Below are 21178 nucleotides of genomic sequence, written 5' to 3'. Positions count from 1 at the left end.
GCCACTACTACTGAAGGAAACAAAAAGCTCCAAGTTAAGTGGCTTACATACTATAAATGGTAAAAGGGAATGCCTGCCATCTTAAGCATATTTCTATATGAAAGCCTTTCTTTTTGCCTGATACCTTGCATCAAAAGCTGTCGTCTTCCTCTGTTCCCTCCCTTCCTCCTCACACCTCATCAGCCCTACCTGGATGTTAGAGCTCTTACCTCCCTAGCTCTCACTAAGGGACCACACACAGTAATCCAATAAATACAGCCTTAAAGGAATCTTTTATCCTGAAAAAGAGATTTACAGATTAAGAGAAGGCAGGCCTTGAATGCTATGTCTCACATCCAATTTCATTTTATTGTGCCTGTGTCTCTTGTGTTCATTCCCAATTTTGTGTTGTGCAATATCATGTGGAAGAAAGGAGGCCAACAGAGTCCTTTGCTCTCACCCACGAGGCTCTATACAACACAGTGGCCAAATCCAGATTGCTCTTGGGACAGGTTCAAACTTTGAGCCACACAGCTCTAATTGCCCTATTCCAAGGGAACGTTAACAGTGACCAAAAACTACCAACATTAATGCAACTTTCTGTTCCTGGTTGCCTGTCTTTCTGCATCTTCTGTTCCAACACTGACACATCTGGAAGCGGACAAAACACAAAGAAAAACGCCTGACACAAATTAACCATGGTGTGTTGACCATGGCTGGCTGCCAGCCACCCGCCCAGCCACTCAATTCCCTCCCTCTCCTCAACAGGGCTGGGGGAGAAAAGATGAAGAAGGGTCGAGAGAAAGAGAGGGAGACCACTTACCAATTACCATCATGAGCAAAACAGACTCATCTTATGGGAAAAAATAATTTAATTTATTGCAAATTAAAACAGTGCTGACTAGGGAGAAACAAAGGCCTTTCCTCCCCTCCACTCCCCCCCTTTCCCTTCCCTCCCGACTCCTCTACCTTCCCCACACACCAACTGGCATGGAGGTTTGAGGGCTGGGGTGGTGGTTTCGGTCAGTCCATAACAGCTCCTCTCTGCTGTTCCCTCCTCCTCATGCTTCAGGCCTGGCTGCAGTGCGGCCTCTCAGGCCGCAGGGAAACACCGGGGTTTCTCCAGGAGCCGCAGGGCCACCTCTGCTCGGGTGCCTGGAGCACCCCCTCTTCTGCTCTCACCCTGGTGCTTGCAGGGCTGTTTCTCACACTTTTTTCCCCTCACTCCTCACTCCTGGGCAGCGTTTTACCCTTTCTGAAATACGCTTTCCCTGAGGCGGCAGCAGCAGGGCCGAGGGGCTGAGCTGTGCCCTGCGGGGGGTCGCTTGGAGCCGGCTGGAACCGGCTGAGCCCGGCACGGGGCAGCCGCGGCCGCTCCGCACAGAGGCCGCCCCGCAGCCCCCACTGCCAGCGCCGGGGCACGTAAACCCAGCAGAGTAACCACCTTTAACGGGGTTTCCAAGGTCCAGTAGAGACATAGCTATTCTCTAAAGGGCTACAATCATGTATTTCTGTGTCTGGTGAGGCTACAGTGCCTGCCTGTATCGTACAAGGTGCAAGCTTTGGTGCGAACACGGTGGTTATTCCTGAGGAGAATCCAAGGCAAGGCAGTTAACATTACATTGCTAGAACATTTTGGCACACAGCAGCAGTTTTCCAGGTTTAAGATCTTTTTGGACAAGAGGTTGAAATGCCCTCCTTATCACACCTTCTGGGATTTCAGGAATAAATCACACAAGTGTGAACTGCCACCTTCAATCAGCTCCATCTCACACCAGCGCCTGACCTGTTCTGCTAATAGCAACTAGTTCCTGTTACAAGGGCATGCAGGCAATCAGCCACACGCAGAGCGATAGTTCACCTAACAAATCCTTCTGTTGCCTTTCATGGTCCACTCAGAAACCTTTCGAGTTAGACTGCTTTGGGAGCACGAACACCTGAAGCACCGACATGACTATCTGCTGCGACTGCCTGACCTCTTCTGTACTCCCCTTATGCCCACAACACCCTGAAGCGATGGTCAGCTCCACAATATCACTAGATATTGCATGAAAAAGTCCTTCTTTTCCCCCGCCATGTTTACTCCACTGCCCTTTATTATGTTCTCTTCTTAAGTCTCTATTTCTCACTGTTACTCACATGTCCTAGGATTCAGCCCACCACTCAGAGGAAGATGGAGACAATAGGCCAAAAGCTCAGTCCAAAACCCCCCTCATTGTTCCAAATTGAACCCCCAGCTGATTTTCTTCATCTTGCAGCCTGCAAGATGAAGAAAAAGTCCCTTCCCAAGCACACCACAAGTTAAATCTGACAGATCAAATCCGCCTCTTTCCTTGGAGCTTCTGCTGTGTTCTGGCACAGCTCTCTGTCTGTTCCACAAAGACATTGTGAGTAGGTATGTTCTCCTATCCTGCTTCCATCTGAATCCTTTAAAGTCCCAGATAGACATTTTGGAGCTTTTTTTTGGCTCCCAATGGCCAATGGACATATTCTTGTGACAATGCAGCTAGTTTTTCATGATTGAAGCCCCCATTGACAAAGATCTCTCTTCTTAGTTCCTGAGTATTGCTTTTCTCCCCCTTTTGTCTTCTGAATTTTGTTCTCTCCTACAGTACATGGGTTATTATTTCACTTCTTTTGGTATCCTATCCTCACTCAGTACACAGTATATCATCTTCGTTTGTCTTCAGTTTTGTTCTAATACCTCATAATAGTCTGGCTTTCTTTTTCTTTTCCCATCCAACAAATCATCAGCCAGGCTCTTGCCCTTGTTCTCCAGCACAGGAAAATGGCCAAGTTTGAAATCCATTTCTCCTCTACCTGTCTGTCTCTTCCTCTGTCTTCTGTTGTATTCCTTTGGTTGCACCCCAAGCACTCATCACCATTTCTTGGCTCTGCACACTTGTAGTTTTCTGTACTGTTTTCTCTTTTCTACTTTAATAATTTTTGGAGGAGAGTCAGAATGCCACCCTTACCTCTAGCCACATTACTGACCTTCAGACTTTGTTTTAGAAAGTCTGCCTCAGGTAGCAATTTCTGTTCCTAACCATGTAAGTATATTTCTTCCTTCACACATATTCACAGTCTCTTTTTCTCCATAGGCAGCCTGAAGTGCTTACTCAGTACTCATTGTTGTCTACTTCCCCAGCTTTTGGACTTAAAATCTGCCAGTCTCACTGCCAAAGAAACTGTCCTGTTTGCAGGCTTCAAAGAATCCTGTCAGCAATTACAACTGTATTCATGGTTCAGTTCAGCAGCGTTATGTTCAAGCATTGTAAAAGGCATACCAGAAGGGAACTGACATGACTGTATTTATACCCAAACTGTAACACCACCACCTCTTAAAGCTGATGATTCCCATCAGTGAATTGGAAACAATAAGGGCATTAATTAGAGAAGACTCAATTTGAGAGTCAATGGTAATCATTCAGCTGTTCTAGTTAGGCAAAGTGATGCTTCCAAATCCAGAAAGAAGTCTTTGTTGATGCAGTGCCGCAACATCAGGCACAAGACATAAGATTTAATTCTACTACTAAAGATACAGGATTTGAGCTATTCCCCAGAATACTACCCAGGAAACGATAAAACCCACAATGAATACATTTTAAGTCACTGCCTTCTCAAATACGACCAAACACTAAGAATCACTTCAGTAGGTAAGGACAAAAGTTAGCATGATTTATGCAACATTTCCCTTGAAGAGGACTGGAGATTTTGGCGACTACTAAATGTAAAGCTGACCATCAAGCCCACAAATGCAGCATAACCTTATTCCCCCTGTAGCTAGTTTTACTAGCCTACCAAAACTGCTTTTAGACCATTACAGCTAACAGAAAATGGCAAATTGATCTAAGGACTTCAAAACACTTCAGTGGTATCAGAAAGAATCTGTGTCACAAAAAATTTCTAACACAATGGCTATCTGAGTTGTTCTTGCATACAAAACTCTGTCAGCATTTTCTCCAAATAAAAAAATCTTTCCACTAAAATAATGATTCTGATTTCTATGAAATAACCAACATTTTTCTACTGTTTTTAACAATTTTATTAATGAAGAGCTGATAGGAGGTGAGAAAAATGGGAAACTCCTCATTTAATAGGGAGGCTGGCAATTATTAATCATTTGAGAATAAGATAAATTGGCTATGTATCAACATAAAACCCATATTGTACATAATACCTAACAAACCAGAACATCAAACTTCTATTTATTGTCAGAGGAAGAAGATGACAAGACTTTCACTTGATTTTCGAAAAAGTAAAACAATAATGCTCAGGATTTTCTTTTTAGGCATGAATTCAGAGACAAGCATATTAGATATACGCACCTAACAGACAACAGGATATATTTTAGCTAAGTTTTTAGCAAAGTTTCAGTATCTGGGTGGTTATTTTTTTTGTTGTCGTTTTTGTTGACAGAAATAAAAAAATTCACACTGAACATACTGAGCTGTGTCTTACTTACTGAGAACTATTGAAACATCTGTTTTACTCCTGAACTCCACAATCCAGCAACGCTCCAGGATTACCACTTCAGAGGCTTCAGAACTCTGTGAGACATAAAGATGACAAAACGTTAGGATTTGGAACCTGACTGGGAAGTCCTTCTGTTTGGCTGTTCACAGCCAACACAATGCGGAGATATAAAGACAACAAAGCATAATAGTCACGAGGCAGATGGATACAGGCCTTCTTTAATTACTGATCTGTGCCATCCTACTTCAGCCCAATGAGCTACAATGGGAATAAACTGTTAGAAAAGACCATGCAGGAAACTAAGAAAAAAGGAATTCAGTAGTTTGGTTTGTTTCATACTGTACATATTGAAAAGTTTAGGTGCCATCTCATTCCTAAGCAAATCAAGCAAGCACAGCCCATTTCATCTTCCATATTTACTAAAAAGGCTGAATCAAATGTCAGATTCTATTCAAAGAGTAGGATATTTTCAAGTGAACAAAATAACATGCAATCTTACAGTAAGCATTTCTCTTCAATTTTCATTTGAAAGGGATTTCTTTATCATCATTTGAAACTTTGAATGTTGTCTCTGGCTATGCAATTCAAATGACATTAAATGATCTGGGTCTGTTGCAGAGTGCAATATGATACAAATTACCACTATTATTTTTTGTGAGCTCTCTGCAGAGAAGATGCAGACTCTTCTTCTAGTTTAGTAAATGTGATTCATTTTTCAGAAGAATGAAGCTATCAATCACTCCCTCAGAGTTAATCTTTTTTCCCTTAAAACTTTCATTATCCATTTTTTATCCCTAACATCTGGTAACAAATAACCCTCAGAACATGCACCCATACACTCCTCATTGCAGGTTCCCCACATGAATGTCGCAGAGCTCATTCTCTACTTCAGTGAAATTCTGCAGGGATTAATGTAAATTCTTATTTTAACATTCCTTCCTCAGGTATTTCTTTATTCCAAGTGATCCTAAAGATGAAAAATTTTTCATACTGTGGACCAATTTTACCAAAAGCCTAAACTTTAATTCCACATCTTTGACACTTAATAAAAGACTTCATTAAAAAGTTCATATTTATAACACCTGCCTAATAGACACAACTTTTCTTGTCTACCTCATTCTCTGCATTTATACTGTGTTATTTGGCCTGACAGAATCAGGCTCAAACTTTTTGCCAAGAGTTTCACATTCATTTTTAAATGGATGGCTTGATCCTGCATTTTCTCAGAACAAGACCCTTTACTTACCTAGTAATACCATTGTCTTTCATGACCATAAAAGTGAAAATTTAATACAATAAGACTGTAAGACTACAGTAAGACCTACGAGTAACGAACAGGTAACATTTCAGAAAGCCTAACAAGGATTTCCTTGAGAAAGTCTACGTTTATTTCCTCCCTCCCACCTTTTACCACTTACTGAATGAGTAACTCCAAACCCAGTTACTAAAGCACAAATCAACATCCAAAGGTGACAAAAGGTTAAAATATCACTGCACAAAGAAGCTTTCTGATAAGAGTAAAATATCGCATTTTTTCAGTTAGAAAGCATAAAAACCGAAAACACTCCCGTATCAGTGAGGGAATCACACAGTATTCGAAATTACATCGGTATATTTTTTCAGTTGTTTCTAACCACCTGCACTGAATTTGTAACTTACATCGTAACTGGAATTTGTAACTACGTTATTGTAGACTCCAGCCTGCCATTTTTCTTTTGACTGAGGAAGAAAGAAAATGCTTTCAAAAAATGAAAGCACTGAGAAACTTTTAAAACTGTCAGACAGAGAGGCATGTTTGAGCTATTTTTGGATTTCTGTAGATCTGACTTGAGGGGGGGGGAGGAAGTGTGTCATTGTGAAAGGGTTTTACAACAGGAGATCTATTACTGCGGGGAGGGAATCTATTGTTAGCTGTATCAAGTAGAGAACTAAACTGACGGTTAAAATTAGAAGTGACATTCCAAGCAATTCCTCTGTGTTAACACAGTAAGTAGAAAAAGTAAAGCTATAGCACTACAGGAAAAACAAACACTGTAGAAAGTAAAAACTTCTCTAATAAGACATTATAAAAAACCTCCACAGGGAACCAGGGGCTGGGGTGCATGTGAATTTGACAGTTCATTTTTTTTAAAGCTTATTTTTGCAAACTTGAAATAATTAAATCGAAAGCCTCATAGAGCAGGGATGCTACATACACCAATCTACTTATCATGCTTTTCAAATCAGTTATTTTCTGCCTGCATTTATAAGTATTCCTATGATAAAAACAAGTTAAAGACAGAAACTTTACAGAAAGGTACCAAACATAACTAAAATGGACAAAATTATAGTCATACAGAAGTAACACGAAAGACTAATGAACAAAAAAAATGAAAATACTTTCAAAGCATGAATGATGAAAACTGGTTTCAGTTCTTGCTTGCTATTAAAGAAAATATTTTCAATAGAGGAATTTGCCTGAAGGGGCTGGTAGTAGCAGGTGAAGTTTATCAAATTATTCTGAACCCATATCATCTCTCCCCCAAACTGCCAAGTCATGACTGTCCACCACTTATTAGAAGATGTATCTAATACCTTCACTGGAAGCCTTAGAGAAGAAGTTATTGACTGAGGAAACCGGAAAAAACAGGCATTTGGTCACTGTTTTCAGTGGTAAACAGGCTAAGCGCCTAACTTGCAGGAAAGGAAAGCAAAGCAAAGCACCCTCTCCTCATTAGGGACTCTTCCCTAGTCCACCCTGTACCTACATCCCAACTGTGTAAACCCAGCTCAGAAAATCTCGGTGTCCTCAGACTCCTACTGAAGGCTGGCTTTCCAGGAGAGCTAGAAGACAGTGAATAGGCATGATGACATGGCTGCTATCTTTGCATGCCTACAGTACAATCAAAGGTCTGCAACACACACGCAACATAGAACGGTATTAACGACAGCCTAGTGTTAACCTAACCAGCTCTGGCACCAATAGCAGCAAAGTCCTAATGACATTAAAAATGGCACAAGTTGTACAACTTGCCAATGTTCCTGAGTTTTTACAGCTTCACTGGTACTGGTGAATGAGCTAGTCAGATTGATGCTAGCTCAATAACGTGTGCATGTGCTCAGGTCATGCTTTTGACTACGCTATAAACATTACCACCTGCGTTTCCTCTTTCAGTGTTAGCACAGATAAAGTTCATCACTCCGCAGTTAAAGCACAGCTTTTTTTATACATACAAACAAGAAAAAAGCAACAGGATTCATGAGCGTAATTTCATTCACAACTAGAAAAGCTCATAGTCTTAAATTTATTTCTACGTATTCCTACAGCAATATGTCCATTACCAAATAGAGAAAAGCACACTGTTCTAATTTCGAGGTATTAACAAACTACTGCATGACATACATAAGCATATAACTTGCAGAATTAAAAACGCCCCTTTAGATGTTGGCAAGCAGTATTCAACAATCTGAAATCTCCTTTAATATTGTATATTCAGCCATATTCATATTCTCACGGCATGACTATGAAGTATCACAAAGCCTATGACCCAAGCTGGGTGATAAGTAAGAATATGCTTCCTGGACATCTGATGAGGTACTTCAATTATTCCAGACAGGCTGTAACCTGGTAGTTCAGTGCAACCATCTATACAAACTGTCAACTCACTGAAAAACACTCAAATCATCTTTTTCAAAAAACGCCCTACCCCCTGTGATTAATCCATCATGCAATGCTACCAGATAGCAACTTCACGCTGACAATATAATACTGCTAATCTGCATTCACTCTGGAAAACGTTGTTGACTTACGTCACTGAATAAATCCTGCAGAAGAGACAAGTACTTTAAATAGACTTACCTTTAACAAATGTGAATACTACTAAATAGTAATTTTCTTTTCAATTTCAAAATACATTAGTAGTAATAATAATAACGTACAAATACGCATTCTCTTAATTCACACCCCATATTACCTCAAGTATATTATGCACAAGCATAATTAAAAAATTAAAATTAAACGCTTGCTACATTGTACACACAGCTTGAAACAATCTCAAATCACCCTTCTTACCTAAAAAGTTAATCATATACAGTTCAGATAGGAATTAGTTTTTCAAAATTATATTTTAGTGCAAGACTCCAGTGCTGTATCACAACACATACCTCGGATAATACATTTGAAAAAAAAAATTCTGCCCCGTTGTTCTACATTTTTTGGCTGTCATTTAAAAAACGTGTTATTAATCTCTGGCTCAGTTCCCAATATATTGCCTTTTTACTTCAAAAATAGCTTAAAATAAGAATTAAATGTTAACCATATTTTTAAAAGTAGGTATGACAGCTTAATTACAGCTTTTACCAGTTTCAGCAGTACCAGGGAAGTGAGGAAGGCAGAATACAAAAGCATCATTGCTACAAATATTGTGTGTTTGTAAAATGCATTATCTTTGGATATTTAAAAGTGGACAATGAAGGATGTTTCTTTCCACTGGTAAGAATTCTTACAATTTTACCATTTTATTACAAGTCTCGCAACATCTGGCATAACTTTCAGTAACTCGCAGTTCCTAGAGCCACAATAACACAAGCTTTTATTCTATATCTCAGACTTTCTGCAAGAGGGGAAAAGAAGTAAAAAAAAATAAATCACAAACCAAACAACAACAAACCAAACAAAAAAAAACACACACACCCAACAAAACCACATCCCAAGCACCCTAAACACAAGGTTTCCAGAGATCTTTTTATTGCTTTTTAAAAGATGTGCGTGATTTTTAAGCCAAACTCCTAATTTTTCAGGGTCATACCTTCCTAAATCTTGAGGTGGTAATACCACCCTTGTGAAAGACATACAACCAAAATTTCCTTGCTGAAGTTAATTTGAGTCACAAGAGCTTACATGTCTCACATTAAAAAAAGGTTCAGATGAAACAACTGATTATATAAATTATCCCCTTCCTTCAGGAAGCCCGAGGAGTGAAACAATGGGAAGACCACCAGCCACTCCTTGGGGACAAATTCTCTGCCAAGTTCATTGTGCCTCATTGATGCAGGGAGGTATATGTACCTCTGCAAGGTAGAATGTAGCTAGCAAAAAGGTTTCAGAAGAATGCAATTTTATTTTCTGCTAGAGAAAGAAAAAGATTTCACTGAGGTGTTCAAGAAAAGAAATGTTTTACTAGTTTTGGTACAGTTAACTAACAACAGATGACGAGTTTCTCTTGATACTTACGATGCATAAAATAAGTTTATTGGTAGCCATCGTATTATTTAAGAAACAATTTCCAGTTGTGAGTAAACTATTTTAAAAAGTAATAAATAAATCAACGGATATACTCATTGCACGCCCTAAATGAGAACAGAAGTCCTACCTGAATGGTTAACAAATTTTATTTGGTCGTTTCAATTCAGTACCAATTTCAGCCCAAACAATACTGTGCCAGCGAGACCCAGTTAAAAGGAACATCATATTTAACACTAGGACAGTTCTGGCTATTTGTCTTTAACACGCTAGAAAGTGCAAAAATAGAAGCATTTCAAGCACCAGTAGCCAGGCCCAAATTGATCTCAGTGGAAAGGGGACACACATATAGATCTGTTATTCCTCTATCAGACTCTGCTGAGCAAGATTTTACCAGCTCTGATTGCCAAAGGACTGAAGAACCAGGGTATGATGACAATTATTGCACTGATTTATTGCTATGATATTCCCCTTGGCATTGAGAAGAACAAACACGACGCAGGACTTCTAGAATGAGGGCACCAGGGAACCACTGGAATGGGACCAACAGGCAATAAAAAAATCCTGCTTATGACGGCAGGGGTTGAAAGGAAGACCACTGTCATGAATATATTTCAGTACGCAAGTAAGAAAGAAGTGGACAAAACCCCAAGAGCTGAGTAGACAATTAGGAACAATAGTTCCCCGACACAGGGTCTGAACACGGGATGTGCAACCCCTTCAATAAGGAAGATGAGAAACAAACACATTTTCTGGGTCACACCAGGTCCCGTGCTATTAAACCCATGCCGAAATTAATTTAGCTACAAGAGTGTCTGAAAAAAGACTCCTAGCAAGCAGAAATGGTTGCTGTTGGCAATCCCCAAAATGTGACAGGCATGGAAGAGTGATACAGACAGTTCATGAGTAAGGAAGAGAGGAGGTAAAGGAGCTCGTGCTGGGTATAATACATTTAGCCTACAGCCATGACAACTTCCTTGACTCCCCAGCAGTTCCAGCTAAATTAGGGTAGCGTAAGGTCTTCGTGTTTCTGAAACTGCTTGCTGAAAAGCTAGAGGATGCTTGCTAATAAACTGCATCAGGGAGGGGACGGAGTTACACCGTGTGCCTGACCAATGCATCCTAGCATGATGAAATTCAGAAATTGCGGGGCACTATGACCCCTCTCCACTCTCTTGGGGACAGATGATTTTCAACTAAGGGAAACCCTGCACAAGGCTCCACACAAGTTCATAAAAGGGACATTTTGGACAGTGCAAGTTCTGGAGATTACAGTTTCCTTTACCTAAGCTAATTTATATTTTCCTCACAGATTTGAAATTTTTTTGCATTTCAGATGTTTAATTCTGATTTAATTCCAAAACAGGGTACCTATTTGTCAGAAAGTGTTTAAACAAGAGATGATCCAAATTGATAGACAAAATGAAGAAAAAGGAAACAGAGAGGAGGAAATATGTACTCGGAGTATTTTTATTTGGTAACTTATACCCCCTGTTGTAAAGCAATCATCCTTCAATTGCTATAATTTAATTAATTTCCCTAATTAAAAAAATAGTTTCTTGTGGCTTTATTACCTGCTCTTTATTCTGCATTTGGGTCCCATGAGTGGCAGGCGTGCAAACTTTCTTACCTCTGTGTTACTTGACTGCTCTTGTGAAACATGAACCTTAAATAAGAACACTTTGGCATAATTCACATTTCAAGATATAGACCAAGACCATTTCTTCTGCCAGTCTCTGACTGATGGTCAAAACATATCAATTTAAAAAAATCAAGTTATCTAGAACTTTATGAAGATGTAACATTACAAGTGGCTCAAGCTATCAGCAGCTCTGATGAAGGCTCTATACTTTTACATAATGTGTTACCAATGCACATACACACAGATGGTGTTGAATAGAGCAATCAGTAACAGCTTTGTATCTTTATTATTAAAGATAAATAAAAGACAATAATTTTCTTTTACAGTTACTCTCACCATCAGAAAACCAACTTGCAAACACCCAATCAACACAACTGGATGTAGTCTAATACTTTTATTTATAAACAACTACAGTTGGCTCCTTGTTTGGCTGAAGTTTTTCACAAAATGGCAGAAGCTGGAAGGGACCTCTGGAGGTCACCTGGTCCAACCCCCGGCTCAAGCAGGGCCACTTAGAGCCAGTTGCCCAGGACCATGGCTAGATAGCTTTTTAATCTCTCCAAGGATGCAGACTCCACAGCCTCTCTGGGCAACCTGTGCCAGGGTTCGGTCACCCGTACAGTGAAAAAGTGTTTCCTGATATTCAGAGGGAACCTCCCATGTTTCAGTGGGCACCACTGAAAAGTGCCTGGCTCAGTCATCTTTGAACCCTCCCTTCAAGTATTTACACACATTGTTAAGATCCCTCCTGAGCCTTCTCCTCTCCAGGCTGAACCATCCTAGCTCTTTCAGCCTTTCCTCATGCGAGATGCTCTAGTCCCTTAATCTCTGTGGCCCTTCATTGGACTCTCTCCAGTATGTCCATGTTTCTTGTACTGGGAAGCCCAGAGGTAGACATCAAGCCCAGAACTGGACATTGTTTATATTGTAACAATTTCATACTTTAAATGATTTAATGACTTACATGACTACTATGATTTTAGTGTACTTTATGCAGTAGCTTTCAGTACCGCAAATTATCGAACTGTCAACAGTGCTGCACATGGTTTCTCTCTTCTTTTTTTTATATAAGATAGAACACATTTCAGAATACAATAAACTGGAATTGCAGTAAAATAGTATTTTAACCAGCATAGTATGATATCGCTATTTAACAGCTAACTGTGAGTTAACAACCTCTCTACCATTACATTGACTATAACGTAGCTACTGGCTATGAAGAGATCCCTCAAAAACCCATCACCTCTAGATTTCAGTGTTAAGACGCCCTGACCATAGATTTGCCCCCCGAAACATCACAGTAATCCTGTGAACTCTGGTATGTCTGAGCCCATGCACACTTGACATAAAACCGACATGCAGTATTTCCAAGAGAACAGCTGTATCAGACCAAAGACCCGTTATTCTGCCTACAAGTGCCATAAATAAGTGTCCAAGGAAGAAGAAAAGCAGGGCAACCACATGCAGTACTCTCTCAGGCCTCAGCTGTTTTCACATCAGGGTTTTTCCTCAGATGCCTGTTCCATTCACTAACCCTCAATGATGCTCCTCTTTCTTGAGAGCGCCTAGTATTTTTTCAAACACATGTCTACTTTTAGCATCTACAGCATCTTATGGCAAGCAACTCCAGTATTTCCACTACCTGTTCCATGAAAAACCACCTTATTTTGTTTGCTTGTAATCCAGTTCCTAATGGCTCCATTTAACATCCCGAGTTCTTGCACTGGAAGAGACAATGAACCGTTAATCCCCATCTTCTTCAAGCTGATCATGATTTTGCAGATTACTATCAGAGACCACCTTAGTCATCATCTCTTTTCCAGGCTGAAGAGTTTTATCTTCTTCATTCCTTGTCCTGATGACTCCAATAGCCCTTTCTCTGAAACCTTCCCAGCTTCTCCATACCCTGTAAGATGAGAAATGAACTGCATGGTGGGTCTTCACAGAGTTCTCTTTGTTCTCTCCTTTTCCAACAACTCCTAACATTCAATTTACTTTCTGACCACAACTGATCAAGCTATGATTTTCCCCCCTGAGCTTTAATCATCTGCACAGTGTTTTTGAAAGGAGCAAACATATTTTTCAAGGTGCTCAGGACTCACTGTGCTAAGAGATGGGTGCTGTGTGACTAGCTATAGTTCCTAAGAGGAACAAAAAAATTCCTAGCCGACCTGTAAATTGTCTCCAGGTAGGCCTTGCCCAATGTCAATGAATTCCAACTTCTGAACAGAGAACCAAATAAGACAAGCCTTTTAATTCTTTTTTAAGCTTCTTCATTTTTACTTCCTCACTCCTCCTTCAGCATTTATTTGTCCTTTCCTCTCTTTTTTGCAGCTAAAGGAATGGCGGCCCTCCAGATCACTCCCAAGCTCAAAGGGGTGTAACAAGGTATACCACAGTACAGCTTTGCCTTTAATCTGCCCCGGCATCCATGCCAGAACCAGGCATGTCTGTGTTCTTTGTAAGAACAGCAAAATTAGGCCCTTGGTATTCTATATGCATATCTGCTATATTTTACATTTGGGGAAAAACAAAACAAAAAAACCCAGACCACAAAGAAACCCAAACCTGTCACGGCCATGTAAAGAAAGATGAGGTTTAGGGTTTTTTTCTCCCAGAGGGTTTTTTTTCTCTCCGTGAAATGAGAGAGACCTATTAAACCTCCTCAATTTTAATTTAAAAAAGAAAAACACCTCCCTTCCCTACTGATTAATTATTTTATTTCAGGTATCGTACTGACTTTCTGATCTTCAGGATTACAGCGCAGGAACTCTCTCACTAGACAGGACCTAGTAAAGTATTCATGTGACAAATTGTAGAAGTTAGATGCTTGGGAATTGGAAGACAAACACTGTAAGCAGCAAGAATAATTTTCAGTCAGTTAAATACCAAACGAAATGGTAGCATCTCACAAACATTAAGTCCATCCCACTTCATTCTTAATAAGTAAACTTTGTATATAGATTTTGAAAAAACAAATACCTTGGCTCAAAAAAAAAAATGTTTCTTTCTTTACTAGAACAACACGTATTCCTATTTTAGGATATTTGTAAGAACGGTAACTAAGCATGAGCAAATGTTTAAAAAAATAGTACATTCATGCAGACAATCGATTCAGGACAAAACCAACCAGGTATCAGAAGAAGGACACTTCTCATAAAACAGTTGCTTCATCTCTAATCTCTCAGGCCATCCCCAAGGGAAACCTACACACCACTTCTCAAATACGAGCTTTGGAATCGAGGATGCAGTTTTACAGGCAACTAAACTGACATAACAGCTAAAATTCATAACTCTGCTAGATACCAAACACATCCAATGGGCCATAAAATAAAAATTATGGGCTCAGTCTGATCTCTCCCTCCACAGCCTACTCCTCGCATTCCAACAGCTATAAACTGCTTGTCTTTTCCCCTTAGGAGGCAACTGCTTTCTCAGCAGAGATCAAATTTACAACGAATCTCTTCCCTCTACCAAGAACACCTTGTCTACTCTTCTCCCGCCTCCCCTCCTACAAGCTACCTTTCCTTTCAGAGATGGTAAAATTGATCTGTATTTAATTGAACTCTGAGCAATGGTCTTCACCCTCTATTTAGCTTTGAACACCGATGTTTTGATTTCAGACCTTAACAAAGCCATTTGTGATCAAGAGCTTGTCACTTCTCAGCAGTGTCACTTGGTCTAATAAACTCCATAGCCTCTAACTACTGATCTTGATTATGCTCTCACATCATCACAGATACACCATCACTATCATTGTTCAGAGTAACATGCACAAAAAGAAAACAGGAGTAATGAGCCCACAGAAAGAAATTTTAGGAAAGGTTTTTTTAGCAGTTAGGAAAGAAAGATCAATAGGTAAGCATGTGTGAGCAAGAAGGGTGCCTACTTGTTTGAGCTGGCACACCACAGTGCATTTAAATTCAAACTAAATTTAGTGACTTGATGTGCAGTGCAAATAAAGTTTTCAAAGATACCTATCAAAGAGTAGCACTGGGGTTTCTAACCTATTTACCAGAAATTCTCTTTTAAATAATGATGAGTAAATACATTAAAGCAAACTTTCATCTGTACTTAGACCTATCCACCTTCTCTCTGCAAATACAATCTTTTCTTTCCACACTTCACAAAAACCAAAGTATATTTAAAAAGAAAACCATAAAATTCAGCCCCAGCCCACGACTGCAAACTCCAGCTAAGCAATCACTATTTGAAGTCAATAGCACAAAGAAAAAAGTCCACCTGCAGAAACTACTATCAGTTTTCCAGATTCTCAAATATTTAATGTCATGTTCTATACTCAAAGCAGAAACAAAAACAAATAGACACATTATAAGGTTAGTTTACTCAAATGCAATTATCCAGAAACTGTCTGTTGATGTTGATAGAATCAACAGGCCCTAAATATTTTTTTATTTATATCTGAATACTATTTCAATACATTTTATGTGCCTCAATATAGTGCAGAAACTGGGGTCTACAGTACCCATGTGCTGGCTATAATCAGCAAGCATAAAACATTGTTAAAATTAACGGTAAGTGACAGGCTCTAACACGCCTTAAAAAAACATATCCTTCATTGAATCATAATAGAAATATCCAAACCACTGATTCAACACACAGGTATTCATAATCTTAACAAAAAACTAAGTTACAACTTCCATCTTCTTAAAACATTCCTCTTTAAATGTGGAGGCTTTGTTCAAAACGATCTACTAAAGGTTTTTACAGTAATTGGGAAAAGACAGCTAAACAATTAGTGCTTTTACTTCCAACAGACACACTCAAGTTTGTGGTGCTATAAATGACTTCATTACAAGGCTGTGAAGCAGTTCCCATGTAAATTTATTTAGTAGTACATTTGTAGCGACACAAGTAAATTTAAGTTTCAAGTTGCAAAGAACTATTGCATTTCCTAAACTAACATTATATGCAGAGTTATGGTTTTAAGCAAAAACATCATGACTCCTACAAAAGAAAAACTGGATTTTTAAAAAAAAAAAGCAAAACACATACCACCAAAAAAATCCTACCCACCAAAACCCAAACCAAACAAAAAACCTCACACGATACCTCAGTGAAAGTAAACTAAATGGAAAAAAAAAAATTATAAATAGCAAAAAAAGGAGAGATCTTCCAGAAAATCCAGTAGATCAACTAGTTCAACTCAGAGATGTCCACACCTTCAGCTAGAAACGTATCAACTTATTTCCAGGCTAGTATTCTGAAATGAAAGCATCTTTTCAGATGTTCAGAAGTTTCCCTTAAAGGCTATTAATGAAAATTTAGAAAACACTTTACAGAAGGAAAATAAAAAAAAAAGATACACATTGATACTTGTACACACTAAGCCAGTGTTGGACAACTGACCTGGTTACTTTTACTTCAAACATTAAGACAACAATTCAGAATAGTCAGTCCTGCACATAAGTGAAAACAGAGCATCAGTCTTCTTCCTAGTCCATTTTCATCAGTCTGCTTAAAAGCCACTTTTACTGAACATTCTTAAATAAAAGTAGTTGACAGAGGTGGAAAATCTTTCCCAGCAAAGTATATGGAAGAAGAAACACAAAAAGGAGTCATGGAGATAAAAGTTAACACGTAGACTCAAATGACAAAGAAATGCTTGCTCTTTGGAAGTAGACGTGGCTTTTTAAAAAGTTGCATTAAAAAAACCCAGACACTTGGGTTTAACTTCCACCATACAGAGTTGAGAAGAAAGTAAGGCTATTTCACAAGGCTATCTCTGGCCACTAATTACAAAATGAATGTCAGATTTTACCATCATTGAAATAATTGTTTCAATTTGCTTCTAAATTTGTTCAAACTGTATACATATTATACCAAAAATGCTGCCTTGTAAAGAAAACAGGCAAGAATAGAAATATTTTGAAATCTTAGCTGTCTTCCAGGGAAGCAATATTGCTTATAACGCCAGTTATGTCGGTATCTTACAAAAAATTCAAACTGTTAATTTCCTAACCAGATTACTTTGACGGAAACAGAACATCTACACCACAACAGAACTCAGAAAATTAAATTTTAAAAATGCTTAGATAAATTAATAAACTACAGAATAACTGTTGCATCTGCGCAAAGGCCCACATAGCACAGTATGCACATATGGTGGCAAACAAAGGCAAGTAAATAGGGAATTCTTTAAGAACAGGGTAAGCACATCATCATGCTCCTCTAACACACCTCCGAGCTTCTACTAACCTTGTTCAGGGACTTTTCAAAACAAACAGGTAATTGTGTTTAATGAATTTGTATCGATTCCTTCAGCATATTACATTTGCCAATATATCCATTTCTACATTTTATTACAATTTCCTCAATTTTTTTCTGGCGTTACCTTTGATTTCATTTTAAATAACCTTCTACAAAAGCCATTCTTCTAGTTCGCCGTACCCCCATGACAATCACCAAAGCAAGCAAAAATAAAATTCTCAGTAAAACTGCGTTTGAAAACACTTGTAAATTTGCAGAAAGAAAATTTAAATTAAACAGATACGTTTAATGCATAAAAAAGGACAACATGGATGACTAAAGAGTTCCTACAAAGAAACTACAGAAATTCCTTTCATTTTTAGCTCTGAATATTTGAGCTTGGCTACAAAACACAAATCAAACTCTTGCAAGAATCCTATCCTAATTTGTAGTAGGAGTTTTAAACCTGTGACACATGTGCTAAGTAATGCTCTCGTTTGGAGAGCCCAGTTCTAGCAGACTCTACAGCAGATCATCCTCCAGGAAAACTTAGCTTTATGTGCAACGTACAGATACACAGTCTCAAAAGAGTCTGTGCATTGGAATAGTCCAAATAAGCCACAGTTTGCTCACAAAACTATATATAAACAAACATTCATCGTAAATTTGATGACATACTATGCAGAATTAGGTTAAACTTATCTCACCACAAATGAGAACTGTTTTCAAGACTAACCACAAATGCGTTTCTTTCCCGGGGAAAAAGAAACAAAGCAACAATTTTGACATTGTAGCAACCACTTTTTCATTCTTCTTTTTTTCCTTTTTTTTTTTTTTTTTTTTTCCCTTAAGTTGTTGGTTCATATTGCACTCACAGGTCTTTACATAAAATATTCTAAAAGCTCACTGGCAACCAACAATGATTTTACTGCATGCTCACTGATCAAGCACAGGACATAATAGCCTTTATCTTGCCCTTCTATATTCTCCTTCCTTGGTCATAAAAAGACAGCTTCAAGTTTCTGAAACAATTATTTCAAATACGCAACTACAGATAACAGTAATTAACTTTCCCCAATGTATTTTCAGAACAAAATTAAAATACATTCACGGCTGTTATTAAAAGAAAGGTGCAGCCGAAAGCACTGGATGAAAAATGATGAAGCTGTACAGTGTTCTGGAAATATCAGTGTTTACAACATCACAGCCTAGAAATAGTTTTCAGAGGCAAGTTTAACCTTCATCTGGGCTTCACATTCTGACTTGAAGCTGTAATTACTGGTCTCAAAAAGGGGAGAAAAAATAATCCCTAGATGTCATGGTTTTAGCACTGATCTCAAAGAGCAAAAACTTTCCAATGCACATTATAAACGCCTAAGTGCAATTTCAGCCACAGTACCCCCCCCAAAAAAGCCCTCAACCCCCCCCCAAAGAAAAGCCACATACAACACTTTTTCTTACAGACATTGAAATAAGCAGCACTCCCATTTCAAAAAGCTGCTTCCAATCTATGTACTGCTTTCAACTGCGTGCAAACACAAGGAAATATGTCCACAAAACACTACAACTGCACATGTAAAGTATCCACCTGCAAACAGATGCGCGTACAATGCTAACACACGGCCTTACACACGTGACCCTTTGCGGTTTTAATAAGATCGCTGCTTTGCCACGCTGCCGAACCACGACAGACTTTCACGTGCAGTTCACGTGCAAAGACACTTAACAAGCAGCAAAGTAAAATGTTCTCAACGTAAAATAAGATTAATGTTGTGTCTCATGTTTCCACTTACTAGTTTTATTTTCCATCTAGAGCAAAACAGAATAATGTTTCCCCAAAAAACTTTCACAAACGGTTCTCTCATTTAACAGCCTCATCACTGCTTTGGCATTTATCCACCCCCAAAAGCCACTTATTGCTTCATACATCATCTCACTGTAACTGCCGTGCCTTAAACATTGAGTGAAGTATTAGATATTCCCCAGGAAACTGATCAAAATGACACAGCATAAAGGGCAACCAACAATCTAGGGTATAATAAAATAACAGCACATTAAAGAATTAGTACTAAGTTTATACTCAGTTCCATAGAAACCCTGTGAAACTACTTACAACATTGACTTCAGTGCCCAATATGTCCATCATATTACTACTAATTTAAATGTCAAAGCAGTTAACAGTGACTTTTCAAAGCATTACAGAAGAGGCATGTTTATCGTACCAAGGTGCTATAGTCACATTTGATGAGGAAAAGTTACCAGTTGAACATTTAAAAGGGAATATACACAATTAATGAAATTGTTATGGACACGACAACTGTTTTGTCACGTCCACCCCAACTACGCTTTAGGACATTATGAGCTTGCAAACAGCCTGGTAATATAATATAGTAAGCACAGCAACATTGCTGCGCATGCATTTTTCCATTTTCTTGGTCAAACAACACTAAATCCCCACCACCCATGACCCAGAGATGAATGTTCTCACATCTGTATTGTCAGGGGAGGAAAGGAATACGACGCCAAACTGTGGTCTGATATTCCCTTCCTGGAACTCTACTCAGAGTGGGAATACAAACTATTTCCTTCTCTTTTGGAATTTTAAAGAAAAAATAAGAATATTTTCTCCCTTTAGTGGAACCCCTACAGTTCTCTTCCAAATTCCTGTTGTGGGGGAAGCCTGCAGCCACCAGCTCTCTCTTTACTGACTGAGCACAATTAGCTCTGGAGCCCTGTTTCTGTAAGTCTTCACAGGCCACAGGTCCTGGCCCCTCTGCTGCCTGCATCTGTCCAGTTTGGGGCAAAAGAGTGGATAAAGCTGAGCAATGTTGACCTTGCCAATTAAGTCCTCGACTGAAAAAAATTTGTAGGAAGCTACAACTTTGACTAAGCTGATTCTTGTCCTTGTCACACTGCCATGGACTCAAATTCAAACCAAACCATCAAAAAATTAGATAACCATATTTGACATTTGTAAAAATGTCTAAAAATAAAAAAGGAGACATCGGTTCAGATGCTCTCATCGCTAACAGTCTTCCTCCTGCACAAGTCTTATTATTAGTACTTATCGCCTGTAACAAGCAAAAGAAAGGCTTGGTAGTCACACAAGTCCTATCTTCTTGCATAAAACAAGCTTAGCATTGCTCTGGACAAACACAAAACAAGTATAAGTCAATGTACCAGCGTTGCAGAAAGATGAGGTGATATGACCATGCAACCAACCTAAATTTTGACTACCTCAGCATACAAGACCCACAGACAATGATCCTGGGCATAGATGTTCATTAAGAGACCAGAATGAGAGGAAGGAACAGACATAAAAGCAACAAGGAGAAAGCTCAGTGAAGTATTTCAAAATTGAGCACTGGTGCTATGGCTGACAGTAGTATTTGTAGGCAGGGGTGGAGGGAGGGAGGGGGTGTCTGCGCATGCCTGTCCACCATTAGCCGCATCAGTCTGTGTATATTGGAAAAAAAAACTTTCAAGCTGGTAAACATGAAATGATGTATAAAAATGGAAAAAGATCAAGCAACATGGGGTCAAAGAACATTTTACCTGCTTACTTTTTTGCTCTTTACAATCTGAATTAATCACTACTAAATATGTACCTTAAAAGTAATAAAAGAATCCCATGCGCAGAACTAAATTAT

The 21178-nt window shown here is 38.9% G+C and overlaps 1 protein-coding gene across 8 annotated transcripts in view; it reads right to left on the bottom strand.

The window, feature by feature from the left end:
• INPP4B (inositol polyphosphate-4-phosphatase type II B) overlaps window positions 1-21178 on the bottom strand; it is a 332333-nt gene that overhangs the window by 210873 nt on the left and 100282 nt on the right. For 7 of the 8 annotated variants that reach the window (XM_068404348.1, XM_068404356.1, XM_068404352.1 and 4 more), the window contains one exon: window positions 4445-4529. The exons of the other annotated variant lie outside the window; for it this stretch is intronic. In XM_068404348.1, the coding sequence (XP_068260449.1) occupies window positions 4445-4529 (85 nt within the window). The remainder of the gene's footprint in view (window positions 1-4444; window positions 4530-21178) is intronic. 8 annotated transcript variants of the gene reach the window in all.

Source organism: Nyctibius grandis, chromosome 6 (genome assembly GCF_013368605.1).
Source record: "Nyctibius grandis isolate bNycGra1 chromosome 6, bNycGra1.pri, whole genome shotgun sequence".
Taxonomy (NCBI): domain Eukaryota; kingdom Metazoa; phylum Chordata; class Aves; order Nyctibiiformes; family Nyctibiidae; genus Nyctibius; species Nyctibius grandis.
This window is presented reverse-complemented; position numbering and strand designations above follow the sequence as displayed.